Source organism: Pagrus pagrus (assembly GCF_965226575.1).
Source record: "Pagrus pagrus genome assembly, chromosome: 4".
In the NCBI taxonomy this organism is placed as follows: Eukaryota; Metazoa; Chordata; class Actinopteri; order Spariformes; family Sparidae; genus Pagrus; species Pagrus pagrus.
Window position 1 is genome coordinate 22,697,083 of NC_140188.1, and position 27,011 is coordinate 22,724,093.

At 43.1% G+C, this 27,011-nt stretch overlaps 1 protein-coding gene across 14 annotated transcripts in view; it reads right to left on the minus strand.

Moving 5' to 3' along the window:
- gramd1bb (GRAM domain containing 1Bb) overlaps positions 1-27,011 on the minus strand; it is a 127,172-nt gene that overhangs the window by 18,961 nt on the left and 81,200 nt on the right. For 7 of the 14 annotated variants that reach the window (XM_084351305.1, XM_084351300.1, XM_084351292.1 and 4 more), the window contains 2 exons: positions 4,283-4,493; positions 1,153-1,173 (listed from right to left, as the gene is read on the minus strand). In XM_084351305.1, coding sequence (XP_084207431.1) covers positions 1,153-1,173; positions 4,283-4,493 — 232 coding nt within the window. Of the gene's footprint in view, positions 1-1,152; positions 1,174-4,282; positions 4,494-12,485; positions 12,993-21,333; positions 21,879-27,011 lie in introns of those variants that run through there. The other 7 variants (XM_084351298.1, XM_084351304.1, XM_084351301.1 and 4 more) reach the window with 3 other exon arrangements.

Here is a 27,011-nt window from a genome sequence, read left to right on the forward strand (position 1 = left end):
GACCTCACGCCATGTCTGGGGTCATGTGACCACTGCTGACCGCGGAGGCTCACGTGGGGGGGATTGCACTAGGGGTGGGGGCTTGGAGTATGGCACAGAAATAAAAAGTGATGTAATCAATTGGGATGTGTGTTTGTGTGTGTAACAGATTGTGCAACTGCATAGCAGCAAGTAGAGCACCATGAAGCACCGACCTCCCATTTACTGTCCCATTTCTGCCTGTGTCTATAGAATTTGACACAAATGAGACCCTATACACTGCTACTCAGCAATAACTTCAACGAGCGACAAAAAAACCCCAAACAAAACAAAAAAAAAAGTGGGATGAAGCCTGACACGGAGCAAAATCGGATGGATGAATATGGGCGATGCACTAAAACGTGACACCAGCCTGCAGTATATTTACAGGAAGGGGGAGGGGGGTTTGGAGGGAGGGATCCTTTCATGTGGCAACAGAGTGGCTGCTCAAATAATGATGTAGTCCTGGCGCTCTGGACTGGGATGCTGGCAGGATTTTTAAGAGTTTATCCCTCTGCAGCCGGGCAGTGACACAGCATGACAGATATAAAGCTCTCATTACTGCAATGTAACAATGGGATACGTTTGTAAAGAGAGGGACAGTGCACGGGCCAAAAGAGAGAGGAAGAGAGAAAAGGAATTTAGACAATTATTTGCAGTATTGTTCGTTAGGGATTCGCATCAGAACATGTTCATTTTCATTCTTGGAGTCTGACAAAATCTAAAAAATAAAGCTCCATTTCTCCATTATGCGAGTGATAGTTTGCTTTTTCATTTGCTTTCTTTTATTTTTTGACACTTGAATAGCAAAAACGAGCATTATTGGAAAAACGTAATCAGGAATTTGCTACATTGCATATCACCAGAAAGGAAAGGAAAGGACAGGAGAAGAGAGGAAGTGAGTGCAGTTATGAGGGGTTGTCTGCGTTAAGAAATGTCCATCTGCTATGATTGTGGGTGCAGATGGGGCTTGTAACGGTTGCAGTGTGCACAGGAACAAGCTGGGTTCAGGGTGAAGCATTGCAAACGGGGGTTTGGACATTTCCACAGAGCAGCTCACAAGACAAGAGGTGGGGGGCAGAGGGGAGGTGGGCACAGAGATATTTGAAGAACAGAAAAAAGAGTAATGCTTACTTTGGAAAGTCGCTTGTGAGACTAGCATGCAATCAGGAGAAGAACAAAGAAAAATCAGATAGAAAAAAATGAAAATAAAAAGGAAATCAACTGCAAGAAGAAACAGCTGAAAGTACAAACAGAAGAGCTGAACAGTCATTATCAAGATGGCACACGTTATCATATGGCATGTAGCAGCAGCAGCAGAGAGAGAAGGCGTGCACGATGTGTCGTGGAGAAACAATGACGAAAACAACAAGTGATTTAAAAAACAGACGAGGACACAATGAGAAGGTCAATGAGGATGGGAGTGACATGGCGAATTTCTAACATTTTGGGAGCTCAAATGAGTGCTGAGCGTGCAAAACATTAGAGCCACATGCTCCTTCTGTGAAATAACCCGAACTAATCGATACATCAGATCAGATGTGAAGGAAAGATGCAGATGAGGGGGAGGACAGCAATTACAACACCTGAACAACTTCTCTGGTTTTCTAGGCTTTCTTCATTAAGCGTTTGGGGTGTCAACAGATGAGAGGGCTCTACTCTTCCTCTCTTCTCTTATCTGTAAAGAGTTACCGCAATCACTGCAGGTATGTCTGAATAGCAATAAACGCCCCCCAGCTAATGTCTCTATTCAGTACCCAGGAAACACAACACACAACCTCTGTCGAAGGCAGTAAGTTCTCAAAACTGCTGATAAAGGATTGGTTCACATTTTTTTCAAGCCTGTCTTGAAAGAGTTTCATGGATTTTGTCCCCCATCACAGGATCTCTTGATGTTTTTTATCTGATAGTGCCGTGTGTTGGTGTTGTTCCTAAAACATCATTATAAATGTTGCTATTACATTATAAAATCGTGATTGGTCAGTTGCAATGACGGTCCTGGAGCATCATTAATCATGATATTGTAGGAACTAGTGTTGTCATGATACAGTACCTTGAAGCATATCGCCATTTGATAACATTTTCAATCGCAGTTTCAACTCCAGTAAACATTAAATATCACACTTTCTTTCCTCTTGGGCCGAAGTTGTCGCTAACTGTGGTTCACTTTAATCAGTAGATTGCAAGTGTGACACAGGTTGGGTCTTGAGGAGTTGTCGAATTTATTTATGACAAAGAGTCTAAACTGTACACACACTGCTCTGCTACTTTCATAGCTATAATGCTACTGTAAAGCTCACACTTTACCTACTATATTACTTTACATATTATGAAATAGATTTTTTAAACATCTGCAATGCTTAGGCCCGACAGGCCACTGGTCTAGTAATACACTGGTGGAAATCCTGATGTGTGTGTGTATGTGTGAACACCAACACAGCGATATCGTGCTCTTTTGATGGCTCGTATTAGCAGGAACAAGAATTATAGCAAGTAAACTCGACGTCAATGTTCATAAGGGCACATGGCCACTGTTTTAAGACAGGCTTGAAAAAATGTGAACCGACCCTTTAAACCCAAACACACCATTCTTGTTAATCTGAAAACACAACCATAGAACCAGGAGAAGAAATGCTGACGGTAAATTGTTTTAAACATACATACAAACAAACCAAAAGGATCCAAAACAAAACTACCTTCACTGATGCCACAAATACATCACTAGTTTAGGAAGTATGTGGTGTGGAGCACATGGCTTCAGTTTGAATGGTAAGTTTTTAATAAGCTGCAGAGACTAACCTTTCCACATCTCTTCAACAGTGTAACTCTGATAGTACAGCGCTTTGATGAAGAAATGCTTTTTATTAGTTCCTGCATCTTATTTAAAGCTTTGACTATAACTGTGTGCACCAGACTGTATAGACAGGCAAAGTCACGTCCCTTCCAGTCAACCCCCATGGGTCCTTATTTCAGAAAAAGTCTGTATGGTAGTGAACGGCAGAGAACAATATTATATATATATATTATATTTTTTATCCTGTTTGAACTGTTTCATGAATTACATATATGACGTATCTTTACAACAAAATGCAACTTTTCTGACTTGACAAACATCATAGGATCAAAAAATGACTTGTCTCTTAAAAACCATACATACTTTTTCTGAAATAAGGCCCCGTGGTGCACACCGGGAGAGGACTTTGTCTCTTTATACCCCCATCCCTGTTTCACTGTAGAATTCTTCAACTACATAACTTGTTTTGACCTCGATTTCTAGTGTCCCCTTTTGATGAGCATAAAAAAATAAGGAGTAAATTAATATATAAAGAATGCCTCCACTTCTCAATATTTCCATATTGGACTATTCTGTCTATCCTTTAATTATAGTTTTAGGAAAGGAAAGGCAGAGTAAAAGACTAGGGAGTGTATGGGATGTAAAAATGACAGGCTGGAATGGAGAGGAGGGTGCAATCTCTCCTAAGGGGGGGAGAGTGATAGCTGCAGCTCACTGGTTGCATATCAGTATGTACAAGTCAATAACCAATCGAAAGGGTACGTCACTACACTGGGAAAAAGGAATACAGCTGGGCTGACTGACGTGTTTATGCAGTCACAGTTTATGAATGGCTGCACAGGTTGACACATCCTGTCGACTACAGTCTCATAAAGTCAGTACGATGTCACTGTGGAACATCACAGATAAGCACTCGGCTGCTAACCGAGAGGGCTAATTGTATGTATTGTTATCTCGCATGCACTCTCACACACATGGTTTACTGCATTAGCATTAAAGTGAATGTGATATGCTCTTTAACTTTATAAGAACTACAGATGTGAGTTTATGACATTGCTCATGCTGTATTGCTGCACTGAATATAACAACATGTCGCCGTGTGCTGTTTATGCTTTCGGTCAGAGACTGTTTTAAGCCTTATCCTGACCTGTCCAAATCTTAATCCATGTGTGTGAAATTGGCGCCTTGTGTCCCACAGTGAAGCCTTTTATAACAGCTATTCTGTGAAAATGTTAGAACAGCTTTGAATGATTGCTTTCTACCGGGAATCTCTCCTCACAGTGCCAACTCTTTTCAGCGGAAAGCACACTGCTAGGTATTCTTGTCTGAGCTGAGAACTTTTAGTGCCGACAGCTAGATACTAAATATATTTCAAACTCCAGTAAAAGTGTACCACTCTTCAAACAGGTGCCGAGTAAATGTGTCAAGCAGGTAAAAAAAAAAAAAAAGGAGCATCTCCTGGTCGCTTACCTTTGAGTTCTTTCCCCCGCTTCTTGCTGACTGCAGGGAGTATGTTCTCTGGACAACCTGCTCAGGCGTGGAGGGGGATTTGTCAGAGGAGTGGTCTGAACCCTTCTCGACCATATTCTCGCCCTCCTGGCTCTGTGGTGTGGGAGAGCGCGAGCGTTTACGCAGGACTGGTGAGCAGGCAGGTGTGCTCTTGTTTGAGTTACTGGCAGTGCTGAAAGAGAACAGAGAGAAGGAGGGATGAGAACATCATCTGCACGGTCATTTCAATGTTGTCTATTCTTACAACAAATGTTAAAGTACAGTGCAATGTAATCTTGCATCAGGTACTTCTTAAATGTATGGATGTAGACACCACGCAAGGTAGTGCCGTTTGTTTACAGGTCAGTGTGGACAGCACATACACTGTTTCCTCATGCTTACATCATTTGAGGCTTAACAGGCTTGAAGCACCATGTGCTAACCTGCTAATAACAGCTAAGCTAATACGGGAAACCAACAACAACAACAACGACGACGGCAGCAGCAGCAGCAGCGAGGGAGACATAGTTATACATCACGTCACACATGACCTGAGGATTTTCTCACTAATGCCGCACTTTAAATGCAACAAGGAAATCAATATGGTTGTTTTTGAGCCCATCACCAATCTGATTAAGAAATGTACCGAGACTGGAAAAACATCCAGCTTATATTCTCTGGACCCTGACGTTTATCGAGCTGTTTACTTCGAGCTGTGTGAAATATGAGGCCTTACAATAATTAGGGACTCTTTTCCCTGAAATATTAAAACTGCTTCAATCGCTTTAGCAAAGCGACTCTGGACTCTGAAGACATAACAAGGATTAAATGAGCAGAGATACAAAGCCAGGAGGGAAGCATCACTTTGGCTTTTAAAGTAGGCCCGTAACATATGACTGTATTATCTGAAACTGAGCTACATGTTGACTTTAACGTGCTGATCTGCTTTAAAACCTCCTCTAACAGCTCTCCAGCCGAATGGAAGGACTGTTGTCTTAAGACAGGTAGTCCCTATCCTTCCATCGCACACAAAGTTCCTATCAGGTAGCCTCTGTGATCCAGCACTAGACACTCTCTACACACACACACACACACAAACACACACACACACACCAATGGCTCAGCAAGAAGCCTTCTCCTCACATTGACAGAAGCTAACAAAAGGCTCTGTAAGTGATCTGTGTGGCAGGGCGCCCGCCAGCCACGGTTACTTGACATGGCGTTATGCAAGCCATTACGTCACTGCCAGCCAATGGCCGCTGATAGTGGCCATGAATTACTGATCTACTGTTACATTCGGGACTTCAGAGCAGCTCAGAGCACTGAATCATAGAGGACAGCGTTGACGGCTTCTGTTTTATTGTCAGGGTCTGTTGTACCAGTAGCTGGTTGATTTTAAAAGGCAGCAAGGACAACACAACAGAGCTGCACATCTGTTTAATGCATGGGGATAGATAATGCACATCTGGTATATTATGGTACCTCTGACATCAATTTATATGATTAAGAAAGGCTCTGTTGTTCAGTGGATGATCATATTATCTGTACAGCACATTGCGTACTCTGCACTCACTACTGATTAGTCCCTGCAGACCTGATTTGGAGTAATTGGTGAGACATTTATTATTTGAAGTAAACTTCAGATACTCCCAGCTCAGTGGCAGGTGAATGCCAGATGACTCTCTGGAGCAAAGCTGCAGTTTTAGATTGTAATCTCCATGTTCCTATTTTGCCTGTATTGGTGTTATCTTTGGCCCACGTCTGGATGTCTTCATACAAATCTCTGCTTTATTCACGTGGTGTACATCCTCCATCAGGGTATGAACTGAATACAAATGCTCACTATGATGGTGGAAAGCAGAGGACATTGATATTCAGCATGCACGATAATCTCAGACACTGGACTGTCTGGGTTACAGGCACAGTAGATGGGGTTTGTTTGCACATGTTGGTGTTAACACTTTTCATATGCTTTGTCTGGAGCAGACAAATGAAAAAGGGAACTGTTTAGAAGAGATCCTGTAACATGTTGTCTTGGGAAGTTTGTTAATAGATATCACCTTGAGTACCTGTGCTTTTCCATGACGGTGAATGTTTATTACTTCCACCAAGGATTTTCATTTTTTTTACCCATGTCCGTTTGTTGGTTGGTTAGTTGGTCAGCAGGATTACACAAAAACTACTAAAAGGATTTCCATGACACATGCAGGAAGGGTCTCATACAAGAATAGACTTTGTTAATTTCTCAGGGAATAATGCATGGATGATGATCAAAAAAGTCAAGCGTATTTAGGCGGCTTGCTTGTATGAGTGAGTACAATTTGATGCTGATCCAAGATCTGGTGGACCTTCTGGTGGGTATAGTTTGAGAGTATTTCGAGACTTTAAATTTGATGATGCTGACGTGGGATAGAAAAGGTGTTGTATGGGATGAGTCAGTAACAATCGAACAGAACAAAGCAATTTTGTTGTGTGAGACTGATGGTCCTGACCATGTAATTATACATACAGTGACTATGTCTATGTCTATAATGTCGGTGACTGCCATTCAGTGGTAGTCAGTGTGTAGCCTGGTGTAAGAGAGGGCACTGTGTCCATATTCTCTACATGTCAGGTACTGGCTGGTGGAAGCCCTCTGGCTCTGTTTGTCTAATATCACTGAACCGTTTCTTACACTGTGAAAACAGTGCTCCTCGGGTCAGCGCAACACATTAACAAAATGGGTTATCTGCTCCCAGGATAATTTCATCATCATATGCTGTGGCCTTCTTATTAGACATGCTGTATATTTGCTTGTGGCCATCCTGGATGTCTTGTGGAAGGTCATTAGTTTACATGTCCATCTAAAATTATGAAGTCCTTTATAGCCTAGCCACCGGAGGACGTTTTATGTAATTTTGTGTACACTGCATAAAATGAGACGTCATGACTGTGGATGTGTTTTTTTTTATCCAGCAGAGGTACAAAATAGCTTCTTCAATATCCTGAATACAAGTAAAAACAAAGTTATCCAGGACAGTTGTAGCCGCTTAAAGTGGAGCAGCTTAAAAACATCTGTTCACCACAGCAGAGACCTGGGGGTGAAACTAGTTAAAAATCTACAGGCCATTATCCCTGGTGGGAAGCAGGTGAGGGATTTTGACTTTGTCATTGCTGCTATTGGTTGATCTCAGACAGACAGCAGAGTTAACATCAGTAACTGATGCAGTGAGTGCAGGGAGAACTTAGCATTAAAGCAAAAAAAAAAAAAAAAGAAATAACTGATTGGATAGAGATAATACTCTTTATAAAGCTTGTACTTAAAGCCACATTTTGGTCACTTGGGGTCATCAGAATGGCAGTGCAAAGAAGCGTATTATCCAGCACAAGTGGGGTGAAAAACTATTTAAAAATAGCTGCTTCTGCACGTGTTGTTGTGCCATGTGCACCTTGATTGGGAGAGGTGAAAGCAAATGATGACGTGATTAGGCTCAAAGCCGATCATCAGTAAGTTCTGCAAGTTGTTGACAGTTGGCATTGTCTGCCAGGACAGGGTACAACCAGACAAGAGGATCAACATTTCTAAATATACAGTACAGTACAGAGTGGCTCAAATCATGGTAGGTGTGTCAGTTTATAAACCTCACGTGTCACATGGTTCATTACACCAAAAAGAGAAACTGTTTGGAAAAGGGCAGACACTTTTGAAAAATACTTGGCAGGTGTTTGGACCAACCATCTGTTTATCACAGTCTATCGCGGGCCAACTGTTACCAATCAGAACTACAATAGGAAAGTGCTTCCAGTGCAGCCAGTTGGTAGATCAGACTCAGTTGAGTCAGTCGAGAGAAGAGCAAAAACATGTTTTCAATGGAGAAAAGCCTTCAGTGCTCTTATTTCAATGAATTATCCTCTCCATTATAGAAGAATCAATAATAATAACCACTTGAGGGGCTGCCATTGTTGTTTTCAAATCTCCTTGGTCGTCACAACTTAACGTCTCCCATTGCTGCAAGTAATTCCTCATAGGATAGTAACTTGTTCAACCATTGCCAGTAAACCAGTGATTGGTTGAAGCCTGGCAAGAATCACGTGATCTTGCGAATCCAGCCGCCTCGCAAGGTAGTCAGTTTGTTGTGTTTATGCAAATGCAATGGATGTATCAATAATATATCTATTAAAAATTAATGGATATCAGCTGCAGAAGATCTATTTAGCGATCTGTATAAGGTTTGACCTTGGGACAGCTGGATCGTCAAGAAGGACAGTCTTCTGCAACCTATCTACTCCGAGAGCATGCGAACAGGGCAGCACACAGTGATCTGAGGATAATGCATTATAGATATTAACATTTTAACACAGACACACAGCGGTGCACATACTGTTTTCCCATCCCTCAAGAAATTGCATCCACCACCACTCCATGTTCTCCTGCAAACAAGACGCAAGCACCACCCAAACATAAACACACACATTACTCTGTCTCGTCACACAATGTGACAGCGCTGCTCTTTTCCATGTCATATTCTAGCTTGGTTAACGATGTCTCAGTCAGCTTTAATCATATGCTCAGAAATGCACACACTTCCCTCACACTGTCACATGGTCAGCATGGATGGGTGTGAGACTGGGTGGGATTAAGGTTCAGGCTCAGGCTCAGGTTCAAAATCTTTTTGACTTTTATGTATCCACAAAGATTTAGCCAGTGGTATGGCGAAAGGGGTTGGTATTGAACATATATATATTGTAGAAAGTCAAATTATTTATATGTTGCCTAAAAACCAAAAAGTGTTATGATATAGAGCTGTGGTTGGGTGTTAAACCCAAACTAAAAAAATACAAGAGAAAAACAAAACTGTGTTCCATAAAATCAAACATCCATCCCTCATACTTCCACTCCGTGCAGAAAGCACCAGGATTTCGTCTGCTTCAGGACTTCCCCCGCTTGTTGTTTTTAGCGGACGAGGGATTCACGGAGCACCTCGCCTTTCCAGATACACGGCAGTAAACAATGGGGACACGGCTCCATCATCAGCAAATGGATGACTATGCCCGGTATCAGCCATTCACACAACAGTTTGCTCTTTGAACCAGCATGGTGGTGTGGATAGATTGAACACGCAGCTGACGCTACCCTGTGGAGGAGCACACAAAAGCTTCTATCACAGCTGCTTTGTTAGTAATGGCTTCATGAGACAAAACGTGGAGAGTACGACATAAAGCAAGAGTACCTGCCGAGGCTTTATCTCCGGACCGTAACGCTCGGGGAATTAAATGAAGAAGCACAATGAGTTATTCAGCTGGAGAACAATGGACACAGCTGTTGCTACCTGTCCAATAGCTTTCTATTACAACAAACATATGACATACTAGTTACTATTGATGAATGATGTAGCCATGGAGGCATCATTGGGGGGGACATAATCTGTTTCAATCTGGGTGGATTTTGAGCAATTATTGGGCTGTAAAACATCAAACCAATCAGGCGACACTGATCATATAAACAGCAATCAATGCATCTTTACAAAGACAGTTCCAGATATTGTGGCCAAGTTTTGCAAACTTCTCCTCCTCAGCCCTTCATTCCCCTGCTTTTCAGTCATTTCTTCTCCTTACCTCCGCTCTCCTCTCCTAACGTTCATAAAATTATAATTTTCAAGATCATAACACAGTAACATTACATAAACTATCACAATCTACAGTGATATAGCTTATGTAACGCTCATATTACACTCTTTCCAGCTTTCCACTTTTTATTTGAAAGCAATGAAATAAAGAGTCATATCAGTGTTTGACACTACCTACCCACAGCAGGTGAGCAACAGCTTTTGCTGGGGTATGGCAACACCACTTGGACAAACTACACCCAGAACTGCTAGTAATACATAATAAGTAATAGTGAAGATTTGGTAAGTTTAGTCACATTTGCTAATGATTATGTCAGATGGCGGCACTGGTTGTCTGTTGACGCATACAAATTTCTTTTTATTTCCATTTTTGATATCAATATAATAATAATATTGGAGGGGGCACTTTTCACACAGTTGTGTGGATTTGTTATGTATTGTAACTAATTCCCTGCTTTGTACTCTAAAAGGATGATAAAACAATACACTTCTCTCTTCAATTTATAAAAGCTTATTGGAATCAAACATCAGAGTCAAGCAGAGCTGGAGACAGTGATGGGAACGCCCGCATGAGTTGATCATCTGCTGAGTTATAAGGTTGCGTGGAAAAGTGGTCTGAGGACCTCAGTGATGTACTGTACGCGAGAGAGATGACAAACAATTTAACAATTAAAAAGCCATTTCACTTAGAGCACCGCCCACACAACTACGAAGCTCAAACAAAGCTCCGCTTCGAATATCACTATAGCAACAGTGAACAGAGAGAGAGAGAGAGAGAGAGAGAGAGAGAGAGAGAGAGAGAGAGAGAGGTTTAAATATTCAGAGTGTGGGACTAAATATACTTCAGCAGCTCTGCTGTTAGAGATGCTGTCTGAGTGGGAAATACAGCAGGGAGCAAAGTGACAGACGTGTCCTCACGGCCCATCAGAGCTTTGTTTTTGCACGTTTACTGATGGATTTCTGAACTTCTTGATACAAATAACCATCATTTAAATATATGGATGTTAAGATTTTGTAAACCCTATCTGTACTTCTTTCTGTAGTTTTCTTTTAATTTGCATGAGCATTGACATATTTTGCTTGACTGAATTAATTCTATATATAATAATGCATGCATTCTTGATACTCATATTGCATATTTAAAAATATGAGCAATGCCCAGTGGGATATGGCATTAACTTTAAATTAAACTGAGAGAACAATATAACCTTAGCTTTTTGTAACCCCATGCTATAACCTAGCTCTGAAAAATGTAACATTATACAGTAGTTTAACAGACAGTGAATTACAGCGTATTTGTATCTAAACATACTGCATCTAGCATTGTTACCATCTTACTGGATTAATAAAACACTAAAATTTCATATTTGGTACAGCACAGCATGTTCATTTGCATACTGTGCGAGAGGGATTGGTCCCCGAGGCTCAAACACAGAACTCATCTGCATTACAGAGCTCTGCACAAACTGAGGACTTCAAGGTGTTGATCAGACAGGACCCCTTCACGTCACAGTCACTGAAAATAGGTCAAGTTATTACAACTAGAGTGAAGGAAAAGAAAAATACAAGAGAAACAAGCATGCTACTTGCGCCACTTTGTTACAGTCTTTTCTTTAAATAAGCTCTAAAGCTCTAAATCCAACCGGCTCAAGCTGTCCAATCGCTCTGCTTCACAATAGAACAGAGTTCCGGGCCTTTCTAAAGGCCCTGCTTGTTTTCACAGTTTTGCTGACCCTGGAAAATACCCATCTGGCAGCAGCCCTTCAGCTCCGCTTGGTTTGAAAAGGCCATGAGGAACACCACGCTCACCAGCGTCCACTGCGCATGCCCGCACAGGAATGGCGCATACAGTACACAGAGGCAGACATAAACATGGGCATGCGTGTGGACACATACGCCCACGCACTGCAGAAATACATCACAGCTTACTCTGCCGTTGCTTAAATGATAAACTCTGCACCGTCACACACCTGATCGACCAAATACTACAAATGCAACAAGAGCTTTGCATGTCATATAATCACACCCATCCTGCTCCACCCATCTACTCTCATGCATCACAGAGCCTGCCATACCCCTGCTGAAAGACACAGTCCCTCAACACCTCGCCGTAGCAGCCCTCGAGGCAGCGACAGCCCTCGTTGGCCACCGTCACGCACTCAAACACCACCATGTCCTCGTAGTCAGTCCCCAGTAATGAGCTGTTCATCCAGCGGATCATCCCAAGGACTGCGCCCTGCTCTTTCCTTTCTCTCTCAGCGTAAAAAAGAAGAAAGGTAGCTGCACAGATAAATGGAGGGGGAGAGAGAAGATGGAAGAGGCAGGCAGGGAGATTTTCCTCAGCAGGCTTAGGGCCACTGATCTTCCCCGGCCAGCTCTGATCTCCTAATAACCAGCTTACATCGCCCTTAACACCACCTGCCAAAGAAGAGGCATTGGTGGTCTGAGATGCAGCTGCCCTCCCCTTGGACGCTCCTTGTAAATAGTACATGTTGATCTAGCCGAGCAGGGAAGCTAATCATTATGCAGGCTCCATGTGAATGCAGGCAGGTAGGCAGGCTGTTGTTCCCAGCACTAACCTGGTCGTAGCCATGTAGAGAGCCGCTCCGCAGCGATCAGCCCTTTTCAAACGGCTTCATTCACGCAGCGGGATGAGGCATAAGAGGGAGGAGAGGAGTTGAGGAGGAGGAGGAGGAGGGGGAAAGGAGAGAGGGATAAAAGGGAGGAGGGTGGACGAGATCTGGAGCATGCCAGGAAGATGGAGGGGGGAGCGGACGCAGCAGCGGCAGATGAAAAGAATGTATTTTCCTGGCAGACGGAGAGAAACCACTGAAGCTGGAGATCAGGCTCTGTCTTTTTCTTTCTCTTCCTATCACTCGCTCTCTCCTCCTTTGTCTAATTGAGGCTGATAAGCTGCCGTTCTCTTGAGCAACCTGCACTCTTCTATTTCCCCCCTTTTCTTCCTCTGCTCTCCCAGCCGTTGGATCGTCTTCCCGATTACCGCATCCGCTTGTATCCAAGCAAGGCTCTTCTCTCGCGATTTCAGCCCCTCGTTCACAGAATTTCACGGCTGCAGACTGACAATAGATGGGAAGAGATTGAGGATGAATGTGTGAGCGGATAGAGAGAGAGAGAGAAAGAGAGAGAGAGCGGGTGAGAGACAGAGCAAATGAGGAAAGAGATGGCTTTCACTTTGCATTCCACCTCTACTTGGTGCTGGTGCACTGAGCCTGCTGCTTCCTCAATTATTCATGTGTTTCATGAATGGAGGGGCTGACATCACCGGCATTCAGGTCATTTTACATTCGAAGCTCCCTCTAAATCTCACAATAAGCTAGACCGGGCTTTGTGGTAAACACAATTCGTGGTTCCACGCTCAGACACACTCTCACGAACACTTAAATCAACTTCCATTCCTTTGAACATAAGAAATTATCATGCAGTCCATAATCACTAAAAGGACAATTGTGAGTATGACTTATTTAACATATATATCAGGCATGAGTCCAAACAATATTTTAAATGTGGCAGGAAACTGTGTCAAGAGGTGTAAATGCCCCCTTAAAAAAACAATATGAACTTATATATTCTGTGCTTTCGACAGTGTGGCATGGTCTAGTATATAACGATGAATGACAGATAATCAAATATTATCCATCGTGCATCATTACCATCGATATCAAACTGTGTCTCACCCACACCCTCAGGCAATCAAACTGAATTTGAATGCATCGCCAAGCAGAACTATGTGATTAGTCATTCCTGCCGCAGTGTAAAGTGCTTACTTCAGTTGTTTTCACTCATATTTATTGTGTGTTTGAAGGAAGGACTGTAGCACGAACTACATAATGCTCCCGGAAATGGTGATTTCAACTTCAGATGAACTCGCTTTCCCCTTTGGCACTTTCTGTGAAGTTTGTGACATGTTACATTTAACACTGATTATAATGTTTCCCTTGACCATGTTCAAACTGAGTGAATCATCCACACCTGGTATTTTTACAGCAGTTATATTAATGACAGCAGCAGATTTTAAATCACATTTTGACATGTCACCGTAGGTGTAAATAATATAATAAATGATGGGTGAATTCCATCGACCTGTTTCAGTGTCAGGGTCCTGCTGTTGTTCACGTTGACTCACTGTCACATCACTCAGGTTTCCATCCAATTATAGCGCAGATCTTAACCATATTTACAGAAAATTGGTGAAAGAAAACTCAAACTGTATACTGTAGCTGTTAATTATATTTGAGTGCGTTTATTCTGTTTAAGTGTACTCCGCATAAATGAAAATGAGGGCATAAAGTTTAAATGTGTGCTTGAACGAATGAAAACGAATGTGCGGTACCATCCACTGTCATGCAATGCCATGGCATCAAACAAATATCTGGTACATCAAATCACACACTTGGTCCGTAGGTGTGCTGGTATATCCTCTTACATGCTCTCACAATACATAATGTGTTATTTTATACGTAAATATATGCTTGTGTGTATGTGTTTAAAGTCAGATATATATATAAATAATTTCAACAGGTTGAATGAGGCCTAATTTCATCACACAAGTCATTTAGCTCTTACGAGAAAATGTTATGGACAGTTATGGTGGATTACACATTAATGTAGTGTTTCTGAACTAACTGTTGTTTCCATGTGCGTTGAGAAACTCAAAAAATGACAGTTATAGAATTATTTACCTGTTGACACAACCTGCTTTATTCAACAATAAGGAGTACAGCACTTCCACTGCTCATTCTGTTTTGAGTGACAATCAATCAACCCTAACCCAGCACCGATTATTCTCATGAACATGCCAGGAAAGGTCATTTTAAAGTAATCCATTCACACACACACGCATGCACACACACAAACACACATACACACACACACACACACAGATTAGCACAGTCAGTAATCACCTCTGTATCTCTATAAAGAAGCAAATGGAGTCCTGAGCTGTGCTGCTGGAAAGACCTGACCCCGGGGCTGCAGCAATGCTGGCTGCCTCTGTGGGAGCGCTGAGCGGAGCCGTGCTGTGGAACAAAGGGAGCTGGTCCACTGAGCCGGACCACTGTGTGCCCAGATAAGCCTGCCCAGCCTCACACCAACAACTGACCTACTTAGGGGACCTCTGTTCTCTTTGTTGTTGCGCCCAGGGGACATGCAGATGGTCAGATTGACCACACACTCACAGATATGGTATGTAACAGCAGCCACGGGCACTGAGTTGCTGATTCATTCGTCTTAGTCACTGATTGCTGACACACTTCACAGCTTCAATTTCATTTGTTTCCCCCCTCATTAATTCTGCTGTAGATTAAAGCCGAACACACCTCAAATGTTAAAGAATCCAACAAATGTCTCCATCTTTTTGCGGATATGGCGTGCTGTTTACCGAGTTGCCACGGCAACATCAATGTGGCGACGCCTGGCTAGGTCGGAAATGTCTGTCAGCCTGACTGTGTCTCGGCCTTGCAGTTGCCATGGCAGCCCGTCAAGCCATTCATGTGCACCGCCACTTGAAGTGTTCCCAACTAGAGGGAGAAAGACAGAGCTGGAGGAGGGTGCGTGTCTGTGAGGGGATGACGCCGCTGCATAAAGCATGAACACACACAATTAGTTATGTACAAAGCCCCGGAGTGTAAGTCTACTTTGGCGTGAACATGTTTGGAGTGAAAGGAAGTCATATCAGTGGGGCAGTGACAGCTGATATCTCCATTTTACTCTTAGCAAGAGGATAGTTTGAAAGATCGGGACGACACTCAGTAAAGTACAAAAACAAGCAAATACTGAGTGAAACCACTGTATACCTTTCCTAAGACTATTTAAATCCAGCCCCACGAGCATTACTCCAGCATTTAGTCCCAGGCTTAATTAAAGTGCTTAATTATCCTCAATGTGCGGCAACCTGACAAAGGCAGGCCTGTGACAATTTCTGGGTTCTTACTGAACCTGCTGTACCTCTGGGTACAAGAACCTGTTTTAAAAGCAGCTATAATTAAACACACTGATTTAAATTCAAGAGCACAACTCGGCCCGGCGAGGTGATTCAAGGACTCGGCGGAGATGTCAGAGAGGGGCAGGAGGGGACAGGAAACTGGCAACCGGATTAAGCCCCTGTGGGACACGTCGTCCCAGTGGGACGGGACAGAGCCACTGCCATCTGCAGGGGATATATAGCCGGAAGGAAGCAAGCTGGGTGACAAAGTGCAGTGGGCAGAGAGAGGGCAAGGGGCAGAGAGAGAGAGCGCATGCTTTTGTGATCTTAGCGCGAGGGGTATTTCATTTTGTTTTAATTCTGCAACACAACACAAGATGCAGAAACGTCTTTAAGAATGAGCTGGGCGTGCTGCAAATGATTCTGCCCCTCAAAATTAGATCTGAAATTATTATTTAGTTCATCAATTATTTAATTAACTGAAAATAATCAGCAAGTATTTTTAGAATCATCAGACATCCTTTAGATGACTGTTACTTTGGATATCTATCCCAGAAAATATTCCATTACGAGGCTTTGATGCTCTCATCTTACATGTATGTCACCACAACATCAATCCATTGTGGACCTTCTAATGTGTTGACATACAACGATTTCTGTTTTGTTCAAATGTTTTATCTTTTATTTCTCTGGTACCATTAGGGGCTCCATATGTGCATCCAAATGTGCAAATCTATATATGGATGTGTGAACAGTCAAAGAACAGTGGTTTTATTTCACTGACAATGCGATAATGTTCCTCTCTGGCAACTACGAGAAAATACAACCTGAGATTCACTTTTAAACACTGTCAAAAAAACAAAAACAAACGTCTATTTCTTCATTTAAATGTCGTGTCTCCAATAAACACAGCCCGGAAAGTATGTAGGAATCTAACATTTCCTTTTACATGGTTTCATTCTTCTATGCACCCGTCTTCCATGTGTGCAAACTGTTTGATAGCAGATATACTGTATGGATATCTCTGGATTTAGACTGTTGGTTGTCTGACACAAGTAATCAAGAAAATAATCTGCAGATCAGTTGTTAAGGAATTGTTTTACTGGCAGCCCTTTTGAAAATGTGTGGGCCGTTTCATTAAAATGGACAAATATTGTGCTCTTTTTAATGTAACATGTAACTTAGAAAACACACAAAAAGGGAAAAGCTCCACTCTGTCCACTCTTATAATGTCAATATTTACTGCAGCTGTTTATGCTAAATGTTAGCAGGTATAATGAAACAAAGGGCACACTGACAGACTGTTTGCTTCAGTCTACAGGTGGTGCAAGAAGAAGAGAGTGTCACAGCAGAGAGCAAATACATACTGATAATAAATTATATGAAAACAATGCCTCTATGTAAACAGAAACGCATGAAGGTTTACGATGCTAAGGTGAGCAGGAAGTAATGTTTTGCTGGCGTACATTAGTGTTTGGGATTCAAGGCAGGGAGGACGAGGGGAGCGGGTTCTGATTGTGCTATCAAAAAGCTTAATGGAAAATGGCTTTATTGTTTGGACAGGCTTCATTTGAGAGACAAGTGTATGGAACGCTAATGTGATGTCTTTTCATCAGACAACCATCAGGGAGAGGTACACATGACCGTCTGTCCCTGAACGCAGCTTCTGGTCCATTAATAATGAGGCTGATGGAGGCAGAGGCAAACAGGGACACTCGCTCCCACAGCGACGCACGACTGACGTTTTAAAAGTTACCTGGAAGTAAACGCACCTGTCTGTCGGACAAAGTTAATTTTCATAAACACATACTGTACAAATACGATCTGCCTTTTAGCCTTGTTAGCACGAACATGCAATCTAGACACCATTCCTTTATCATTAATAAACATCTGTTCTCTTCAGTGACTTATCTAATCATTGCAGAATCAATGCATCATCAATCATATCCGCTTTGAAAAAAAAAAGCTGGTTATATTGGGGGCAGGCAGAACGGTGTTTCTGGGAACAATATAGAGCATAATCAGCGATGACAAATGGCTTCTGGGAAAGGATGCAGTAGTAATAAAAAAAAAGAAAAAGGGGACAGGGGACGAGAGAGAGAGAGAGAGAGAGAGAGAGAGAGAGAGAGTTAATAAGCTGTGGCCAGGAGGGAAACAATTCTGCAGTTTCTCTCCACTGCAGAGCTCCTGCTGTGAACTTTCTCAAGTCCATTGTGGCCCAGTCTGATGGTGCAGTGCTTTATCTGTAAGGCTGCAGCTGGTTCCAAGCCTCCCAGTCCATCCCTAACAAACTCCTAGTTGTGGAAATTTCATCATTTTGTTTTCAGGGCAAGTGCTTTTGCTTGAAGGAAGGCGGTTAATAACCACTTCTGACGAACCACGGCAGAGCTAGAGTTCCAGCTGATCGACCAGCAGTTCACCTTAACCATTAATGCAGAAGGTCTTTTCCTTCTCCCTCTCCGATACTTTACATAATGAAATGAATCTTCTTGGTGCAGAGGCCTGGGAGCTACAATTTTCAAGTCGGTCTAAAATAGCCCGGAGAGACATTAGTGGCTCGGCTCTGGATGGTACACGCCTGGGGACGTGGTTTGCATGTATGTACGTGAGGATCTGAGGCATCTGTGCATATGCTAGTGGATGCTGTGAGTTTTCAAGTGTCTTTGATGTTCTGTTTGTGTGCATGACAGCATGTGCAACGCATTGTGTATGCACGCAGTACATACGTGTGTGTTAAAAACTGCAGTCTCACAGGAAGCAGAAATCACGGATGGAAGACTTCTCTACAGTCTAATAAGCCTTTGCTCAGTTGCTCTGTGACCGCAACATTAAACACTGCAGTCACCTGCTCTGATTGGCAACAACCAATAAGATGAAGGAGCTGAACAACTGACCAGAAAAGTTAGGGGGAAAGAGACACACAGGCATTTATGTGTGCAAGCCTGCACTCGCAGTCTGTCCGACTGTCCTGCAGCAACACCACAGTCCATGATGCCACGTGCAGAGAGTAAGCTCCAGCTCTAGCCTGCTGTCAGTGCCTTGCTGTTGCTACAGCTGCTGCTGTTGGCTGTGTGCGCACATCTGTGTCTGAGTGTATGTGTGTGTGTGCGGTTGTGTGCAGATTTAAGTCACACCAAATGTCATATCAAGAGCAAACATCCCCAACACTGGAGCCACTGCCAAATCCTGAGCAATCTCCCTCTCTCACACTCATGCTATTACGCACACATGCTCTCTCCAACTCTCTCTTCTTATCTCTTCCTTGTCCCCTGACAAGCAAGTAATGACGCAAAAATACCCCCCTCACCCCGGCTCTCAATCACAGCATGCACTGTGACACACATACACCCAACGGGGCTGCCTGGTTTCCAGTCCGACACTTGCTTCCCCTGACATCAACTCACAGCATATCACAAGATGTTTTTATTTTGTTGTTTCCATCGGACCAGACTCATCATCTCAACTATTCTATCTCAATAAGCCATTTCTGACCCCTCTTGCACAGTGTTCAACCTCTTTTTTTTTTGCAAACCTGCAAATAAACTGAACTAAAACTCAAAGAAAGGTGGCAATTATTTGCTTTTCGTTTTTGTTTGTGGTATCTTGGAGGCTCACGCAAGCAAAGCCTTTTTCCATACATAGCGAAATGAGAAGTTCATCATCTTAGGCTATCTCGTTTGTCAGCGGACATTAAAATGGTCAGAACAAATATCTTTGCACTAATAAAGAGCCACTGGGAGACCATTAAAACCAGTTTGCACTGATAAATCACTGTATCCAGCGTAGATAAATAAGCTGCCATGTCTAGTGGCAGCAAGTGGTTTATAACACTGAGGACAACAAATGTGCTGATTGAGATATTGATTGATCGAATGACCTCTGGGTCACACCGTTTTGCCTACGTAGCAGATCGTCCCTGGGAGAAAACCGAATGCAGCTCTAATAGAGACAAGTAACAAGAGTGAGATTTCATCCTCTCATTAATGAATCTACGAGAGGGAACTGATATCTTATCGTCATCATTCCCTTCTTGATTGATTTCTGTTTTGCTTTGTGGTGGATTAAAACACTGACTAAAAGGTAGAAACATAATGAAACATTTGGGAGAACAACAACAAGAACGTGTGTTATATAACATGACAGCAAACTATACCAAGCTAGCAGGCCAGATAGCTCACCTCCATGTAAAGGAGGCTATGGGGCAGATGGCCGTACAGTGGTGAAGCAACCTGTGTCTATCAGGGCGCTGCAAACAGATTAAGTGACGACAGGTTTAGTAGTGTTTTCTGTGCTGCAGAATGATGAAGAGGCCCCTATAGATAAACAGGACGACACATCGGCTGATGCACACACACACACACACACACACACACACACACACACACACACACACACACACACACACACACACAGTATGCACTCAGTCTGATTAAGCTATGACACCCTTAGAGGAAATTTTCAAAGCTACAATCCACAGCCTAAAGAAAAAAAATGATTGGAGGATTAAGTGATAGATTCGAGAGGCATAAAAAAAAAAATAAGAGGAGAGCAGAGAAGAGAGGGATGTAAATGAGAGGAGGACACGGACTAATATAGACAGAATGAAAGAGAGCCAGAGACGTGAGGGAAAAAGAAGAGGTCCTGTAGGGAAAAGAAGAGGTCCTCGTGAAAGTGAGAAGGAAGGAAGCGGGACGCACGTTGCCGAAACTGCTCCCCCTACGTTTTTTTTTCCTCCTGCAGTGCTCTGTAATTCGTCTCTAAAAATATCAGGCAAGAGGAGTAGGAGGAGCATAAACAAACACAAGGGGAGGAGAGGAGAGGAGAGAAGGAGGGAAAAGTGCACGGAGAGCATGAGCTGTAGCGACACAGGTTAAAAAAGAAAAGTGAGAGCGGGGCCACCTGGACGTGGATCTGTTTGTCCATGTGTGAGACATAACGAGGGGGAACGGGGAAAACAGGCGAGGGGAGAAAGCCGGGGAGAGACGGACGGAGCATGTGCCTGCTCTTTTCCAGGCAGCCACGTGAGCGCTGCTCCTCAGCTGCTCCGCTCACACTGAGCCCGCCAGAGGGGAGCAGAGCGGGGTCGCCACAGTCACAGTGAAAAAAGAAAAGAAACACACACACACTCGCCCACACTGGCTGCACTGGATACACACACTGGTCACAGCTTAATGGTGTCCTGATCTAGTCCTTCTCACATTTGGAGATTTATGTAACCAAATAGAAATGCACCGGTGCAGATGGAGACAAATATAATTGTTTTTCTAATAAATAATAAAAAAAAGATATATATTTGACAGCCCATCCAGGCTTGTAAAGAGAGCATGTAGCCTTGGAATGATGAATACAGCCGTGGCCAGAAAATGACCAGAAAATGGTCACAGACGTCTGGGTTGTGCTTTGCATACATGACAGCCTTAAAGCTACACAGACAAACAAGTTACATTCACACGATCAGACGAAAACAGCTCCCTATTCAGCCTTACCAGGCGAGCTTGAAGCCTTTCATTAGTACAGCGAGGAGTGTCTGATGTCCATAGCGTGTTGTGGGCACTGGGCTGCCCGTTCACACCGCCGCATGCTGACTGACGACCTGCCAAAGCCTCACCTCCCATACACAGAGCAGGAGAGATGCTCGCAGGGAACGATGGAGGAGTGGATGCAGAGGCAGACGGATGGTTGGGGACAGAAGTCTGGAAGGACGATCCTTGGCTTTGCCCACCTTTCCGCTACATTCCTTCGCTTGTGTCGAGGTGCCGCAGTGCTGAGCAACTGTGCCAGAAATTCACACCTCCCTGGGGTTCTTCAGTTTTCCCAAAAGAGAAGGAGGTGACCTGCGCCGCAATATTCACCACGCAATCTGCAGCAGAGGCAGAAGGGCTAGCAAATGCAAATAAATGCCACCATGGCTGTTTTCTCATTCCTTTATAAATCTGTGTCTTTTCTGTCAAGCTATCACACTGTCCCTCAAAGCTTCTGCTCGCTCGCTCAAACTCTCTCCGTCTCTCCGTCAGTCTCCGCTGCGGATGAAAGCTGCACTTGCTGTGCTCGCAGTGAGCAGGCGCAGGATCTCTCCCCTTCTCCCCCCTCCCTCCCTCCCTCTCTCCTGCTCTCTCTGTCCTCTTCCCTAGATGGCTCTCTTTCTCTATTTCTCTCCGAGATAAGCCTAGCTGGCCCAGCGTGGAGGACTAGAGCAGGATTGCAGCCTCTGGCCGTAACATCCTCTGTGCAGTGACCCCCACCCCCACCTCCACCCTCCATGCTATGAATGAGAAGGGTATTAAGTGGGAGGGGGGGGGGGGGCTGCTGCAATTCTTTCCCCTTGTATTGGACTCCAGCCCTGATCAGTGTCAGCAGCTAACCCTGTTAATCTCTTAATGCATTGAGTGTACTGGGGTACTCCCCATGTTTATAGCTGTGTGCTGTGTATGTGTGCTGCATACAGAATGAATCAGATGGACACGATGGTGATTCAGCTTGCTTAGTTGGCCACTAAGTGTTTTATAACTGCAATAACCTGAATTCAAACCTACCCGGGGTCTTTTATCAGTGTTCCTTAATCGTCTAATTGAAAGGTACGACAGGCCTGTCAAGCTGTGGATTTCTCCACATGCAGAAACGATGTGCACAGGTCTCTAATAAGTGTGATGCTGCCTTTCCAAAACACAAAACACAAAAGCAAAACTGTCGGGAAAGGATTCAACTGTGTGTTTATCTTCTTCTAATGTAAGCTACAAACGTTGGCATGCCCAGCTACCCATCTGTAAAAAAAACTGTGATTTCACAAGGCAAACCATCTAAAAATACTTTTAACATTAAGAACAACAATCTGAATCAAACACCATGCAGACTAATCTAAACTATATCTGTAGCGGATTAACCTTTGAACTTGGAGTGGTCCACTGACATCCTTAATCTCTTCCCCTGCCACTTCAGGCCGCAGGGGTCAGAGAGTAACCAACCATTCACTTCAATCGGCGCTGTCATCAAAAACAATAGCTGACCTGACCACAGGCACTGGGTCAGGACGCAGCACATTCTTCCTCTTTAATCTTCTTAGAGCCCTGCATGTTGCAAATTACACCTCATTAGGGATGGCTAATGCTACGGCTAATGCAACCACTCTGCAGCATCACAACTGATTCAGGTTGGCCTGAAAACATGCTCTGATGATCTACAGATTTAATATGGTATGTTATTTAATTGATTGATTTAATTAATTTAACCCCTGGCTCATTGATTACTGCAACTCTTTTGTTTGTTTGATTTTATTTGTTTTGTAATGGCAATATACAGTAACACCTAGTGCAGCGCAATATAAACTTGTAGTTATTATTGTTATTGAGCTCAGCCTGCTGAGTCACTGAGCTCCATTCACTCACTCGGCTTTTCTCACATGCAGATGGTGCCAGGAGAGAGCGAGTGCATGACTGACTGATAGAGAGGCAAGCAACCAAAAAAAAAAAGATAATGGCACGCACATGATGCAGGCGCACTCGGGCTCCGTCTGGGAGGACACATGAAAGTCGGCCCCATGCCAGGTTCAGGACGTGCTTTAAAACTAAGATCAGTGAGCACTTCTGAGGTGACACCTAACTTTGGTGAGGTGTACAGTGAGAAGCTCTTTGACTTTATCGGTGTTACATCAATTTTCCCGACACTTCTGAACACGGTCTAAAACAGAGACAGAGAAGGTAACACCTGCCACGGTCTTCTTGTCAAATTATAACAAATCAGAAACTCCTTTTAGAGCAACACAGCAAAGGAGCTGTGAAGAGACATTTATGCCAGTTTTACACAACACATGGCTTTTTGGTTACGTTCTTTTTCAGGGGAGGACAGGGGTAATAGCAGCATTTGTATTGCATAAGATATGTTGATGTTAGAGCCTGACCAGTATATAGTTTGGCTAATGAAATCGTAGGTTTGGAGTTTGGTGTGTTATAGTGCTTTTCACGGAAGACAGTTGAAAACACATTTCTAATCATGACTTTGTTCATATGACTCTTAGTTGGTATTGGTCCATTATTTCATTATAAGGGTGAACTGGTAATTACACTCTAATGTCTACGTAGGAGGTGCACTGTGTGTGTTTGCACATGTGTGTCTTTGTCTGAAGATGCCTTCATAAAACAGTCTATAACTAGCGATCAATAGCTGGCAGCCCCTGAGTCTTAAAAGCGCCTCGGACCATATTGTGATTACTTTTATTATGAAAACCTCTCAAAGGAAAGAGGATCATTCATCTGTGTGCTGTTGGGCAGACACGAGCAGACAGGAGGACACATGCTCTCCACTGTTAGCCAGCACGGCTTCTCCCAGTGGGCTACTGTGAATGTGGTGGGACTGCGGGAGGAGGAAAGAAAAGGAAAGAGGCAAAAGATATGAGAGCGCTCTAATCCCTTCCCAGTGAGTGCTGTAGCCTGATCTTCAGTCAAGCAAGAGGACAGTAAGTCATCTCACACAGAGTCCATCTGGTGCCCACCTCATCATGGGAAAAAAACAATACCTGAAGCCTTGGCACATCTTCATCATGTTATTGTAAATCATATTAGACATGATGATTCCTGGGAACAGCCAGAGTTCAGACACCTGCCGCTGAGGGTATCATTCTGCAATCTAGAATGAGTTCATCTTGACCCAGGTTACTCTACTAATGTGCCTGATGCATTTAAGAGCATGCACTGTTAATTGATATCAATATCACCTTATAAAAATTATAAAGCAGCCAGGAGGGTCACTATGACATTTATCACTTAGGCAAAGAATATTGGTACAGCACACTGTTATTAATAATGATTGGACAATTAATGTGACAGATTACAGTAGACTTGTCATCCTGATTATTGAGAGATTTTATGCAACAGGAGGAAACATTTGAGTGTTTTGAGGATTTGGCAGCTCGCCCTTCTTTATTTTTTGTAAGATTTAATTCCTATTTTATTTCTTTGTTGCTGTGTGTGATTGTAGTTTGACTCTTGTTGGTGCTCTGTCCAGCCTGCTGAGGAGAAGCAGCTACAGGGTGGTGCTGAATGGACAGCTCCTCTAGAGAAGAGTCATCCACTGAGTCAGATGTTTCCTCTCACTGACGCCCCCTGCTGACCGAATCATAGCTGAGTTCTGCTACAGTAAAAATCTTTGGATAATAAAGGTGTTCCCACTGTATGGCATCAGACAAAGAACAGAAATACAATTACTCAAATGTAAAATTAAAATGATTTTTTTCGTGAACACTTGCTCAATGTTCAATGTGCCCTTTATAGGAGGGATTCAAAAAGAAATATCCTCTGGATTGCTTTGTTTAAAGTTTGCTTGCAGAAAAGGTGAAACACATAGAGGGTTACACTCATATTTCATGGAGTCGCACCCTGACAGAGTAGTCTCATTGGTTTGTAAAACAGCAGTCATGTGATTTTGGCATCAGCTTCTTTTTTAGCATTCCTTGAGCCCTAATCTGGCCCAGAGATTTTTCATGTGTTTCTAAGAATAGCATTGGCAGATAATCTGGATTAATCCCTCCACACTGCTTTGTGGGATTGGACGCCGTGGCTAGCTTGACTCTCCCATTCTGCTCAGTGGGCGTTCTTTACTCTGTAACACAGTATGGATGGATTATGCATTTGCTGCTCTCCTGTTCATGTTGAATAAACCCCCGATGGATTGATCTCTACTGTACATAATCACAAAAGGAAATGGGCGATCATGTGACTGGATGGCTGTTTGTTTATTGTTGAACTGACCATGTTGGATAATCCAAGCCCTCAAGGCCACAGTGGGGAGACAGAGAGCAGAAATGCATTCACAGCCTGCAAAGACAGGCACAGATAGTAGGGGAAAAAATACACCCTGTTTACTCATAAAAAAAATATTCTGGTATGAGAGATACGGTGCAAAAAGAAATCAAATGGGGTAGCCATCAATTTGACTTGAATCTAACTTGTATTTAATCCACTGTGTGAAGTAGGAATTGCAATTAGCCTGCAGGGTGCACATGTTTATTGATGTTTTTGAATGAGGAGGTGTGAATTTAAACAGATAAAGATGTTGAACAGAGTCACAGGCAACAGATAAGCCAGGAGGAGCAGTGAGAATAAGGCTAAACAGGTGCAAATAAGGCTCAGCCATGCACAACAGAAACTGGCTCAGTAGGAGACCAGGGTATATTTGATATTATGCAGAAAACACACCAGCAGCAGACATCCCACTGAGGACAGAACAGACACTGTGCAGACAGCCCTTAAACATAAAAGCATCCCAGGGAGGGAGAGCTAAAGACACATTAATGACAGTGATGACGAATGACATAATATGTTCGGCAGCAAAACTAGCAACACTGCGAGGGGATAGACATTATGTTCAATATCGGGCCAACCCAAAAAAGTGATAAATACAGATGGCCTTCTGCATGGCTGTCACGTGTGCCATGAATAAAAGAACAAAGTACCGCACGTGCTGACATTAAAGCACTCATTTAAAAAAGCCTTCCATTTCCTGTTTCTGCTGCAGCCAGCAGGATGGAAATAGACCGAGGTTTCTTTTTCAACAAACGTCCAACACACACACTCATAATTACTAAACAAAGCGGAGCAAGGGGGAGGAGAAGAGAGAGGTGGTGGAAAATGGATCTTGGGATTATTTCTATTAATCTACAGGTGCATCTCAAAAAATTATGATGGAAAAGTTCAATGTTTTCTGTAACTTAATTCAAAAAGTGAAACTTTCGTATATTCTACATTCATTACACATAAAGGGAAATGTTTCAAGCCTTTTTTTGTTTTAATTTTGATGATTACTGCTTAAAGCACATGAAAATCAATAATCCAGTATCTCAAAATATCAGAATATTACATAAGAGCAGTCAAAAAAAGGATTTATAATAAAGTAATGTTGACCCTCTGAAAAGTATGTTCATTTATGCACTCAATACTTGGTCAGGGCTCCTTTTGCATGAATTACTGCATTAATGTGGCATGGAGGTGATCAGCCTGTGGCGCTGCTGAGGTGTTAGAGAAGACCAGGTTGCTTTGATAGCCGCCTTCAGCTCGTCTGTATTGTTGGGTCTGGTGTCTCCTCATCTTCCTCTTGACAATACCCAATAAATTCTCTATGGAGGTTCAGGTCAGGCAGGTTGGCATCTCCATACAGTATGGAGATGCTGATTTCC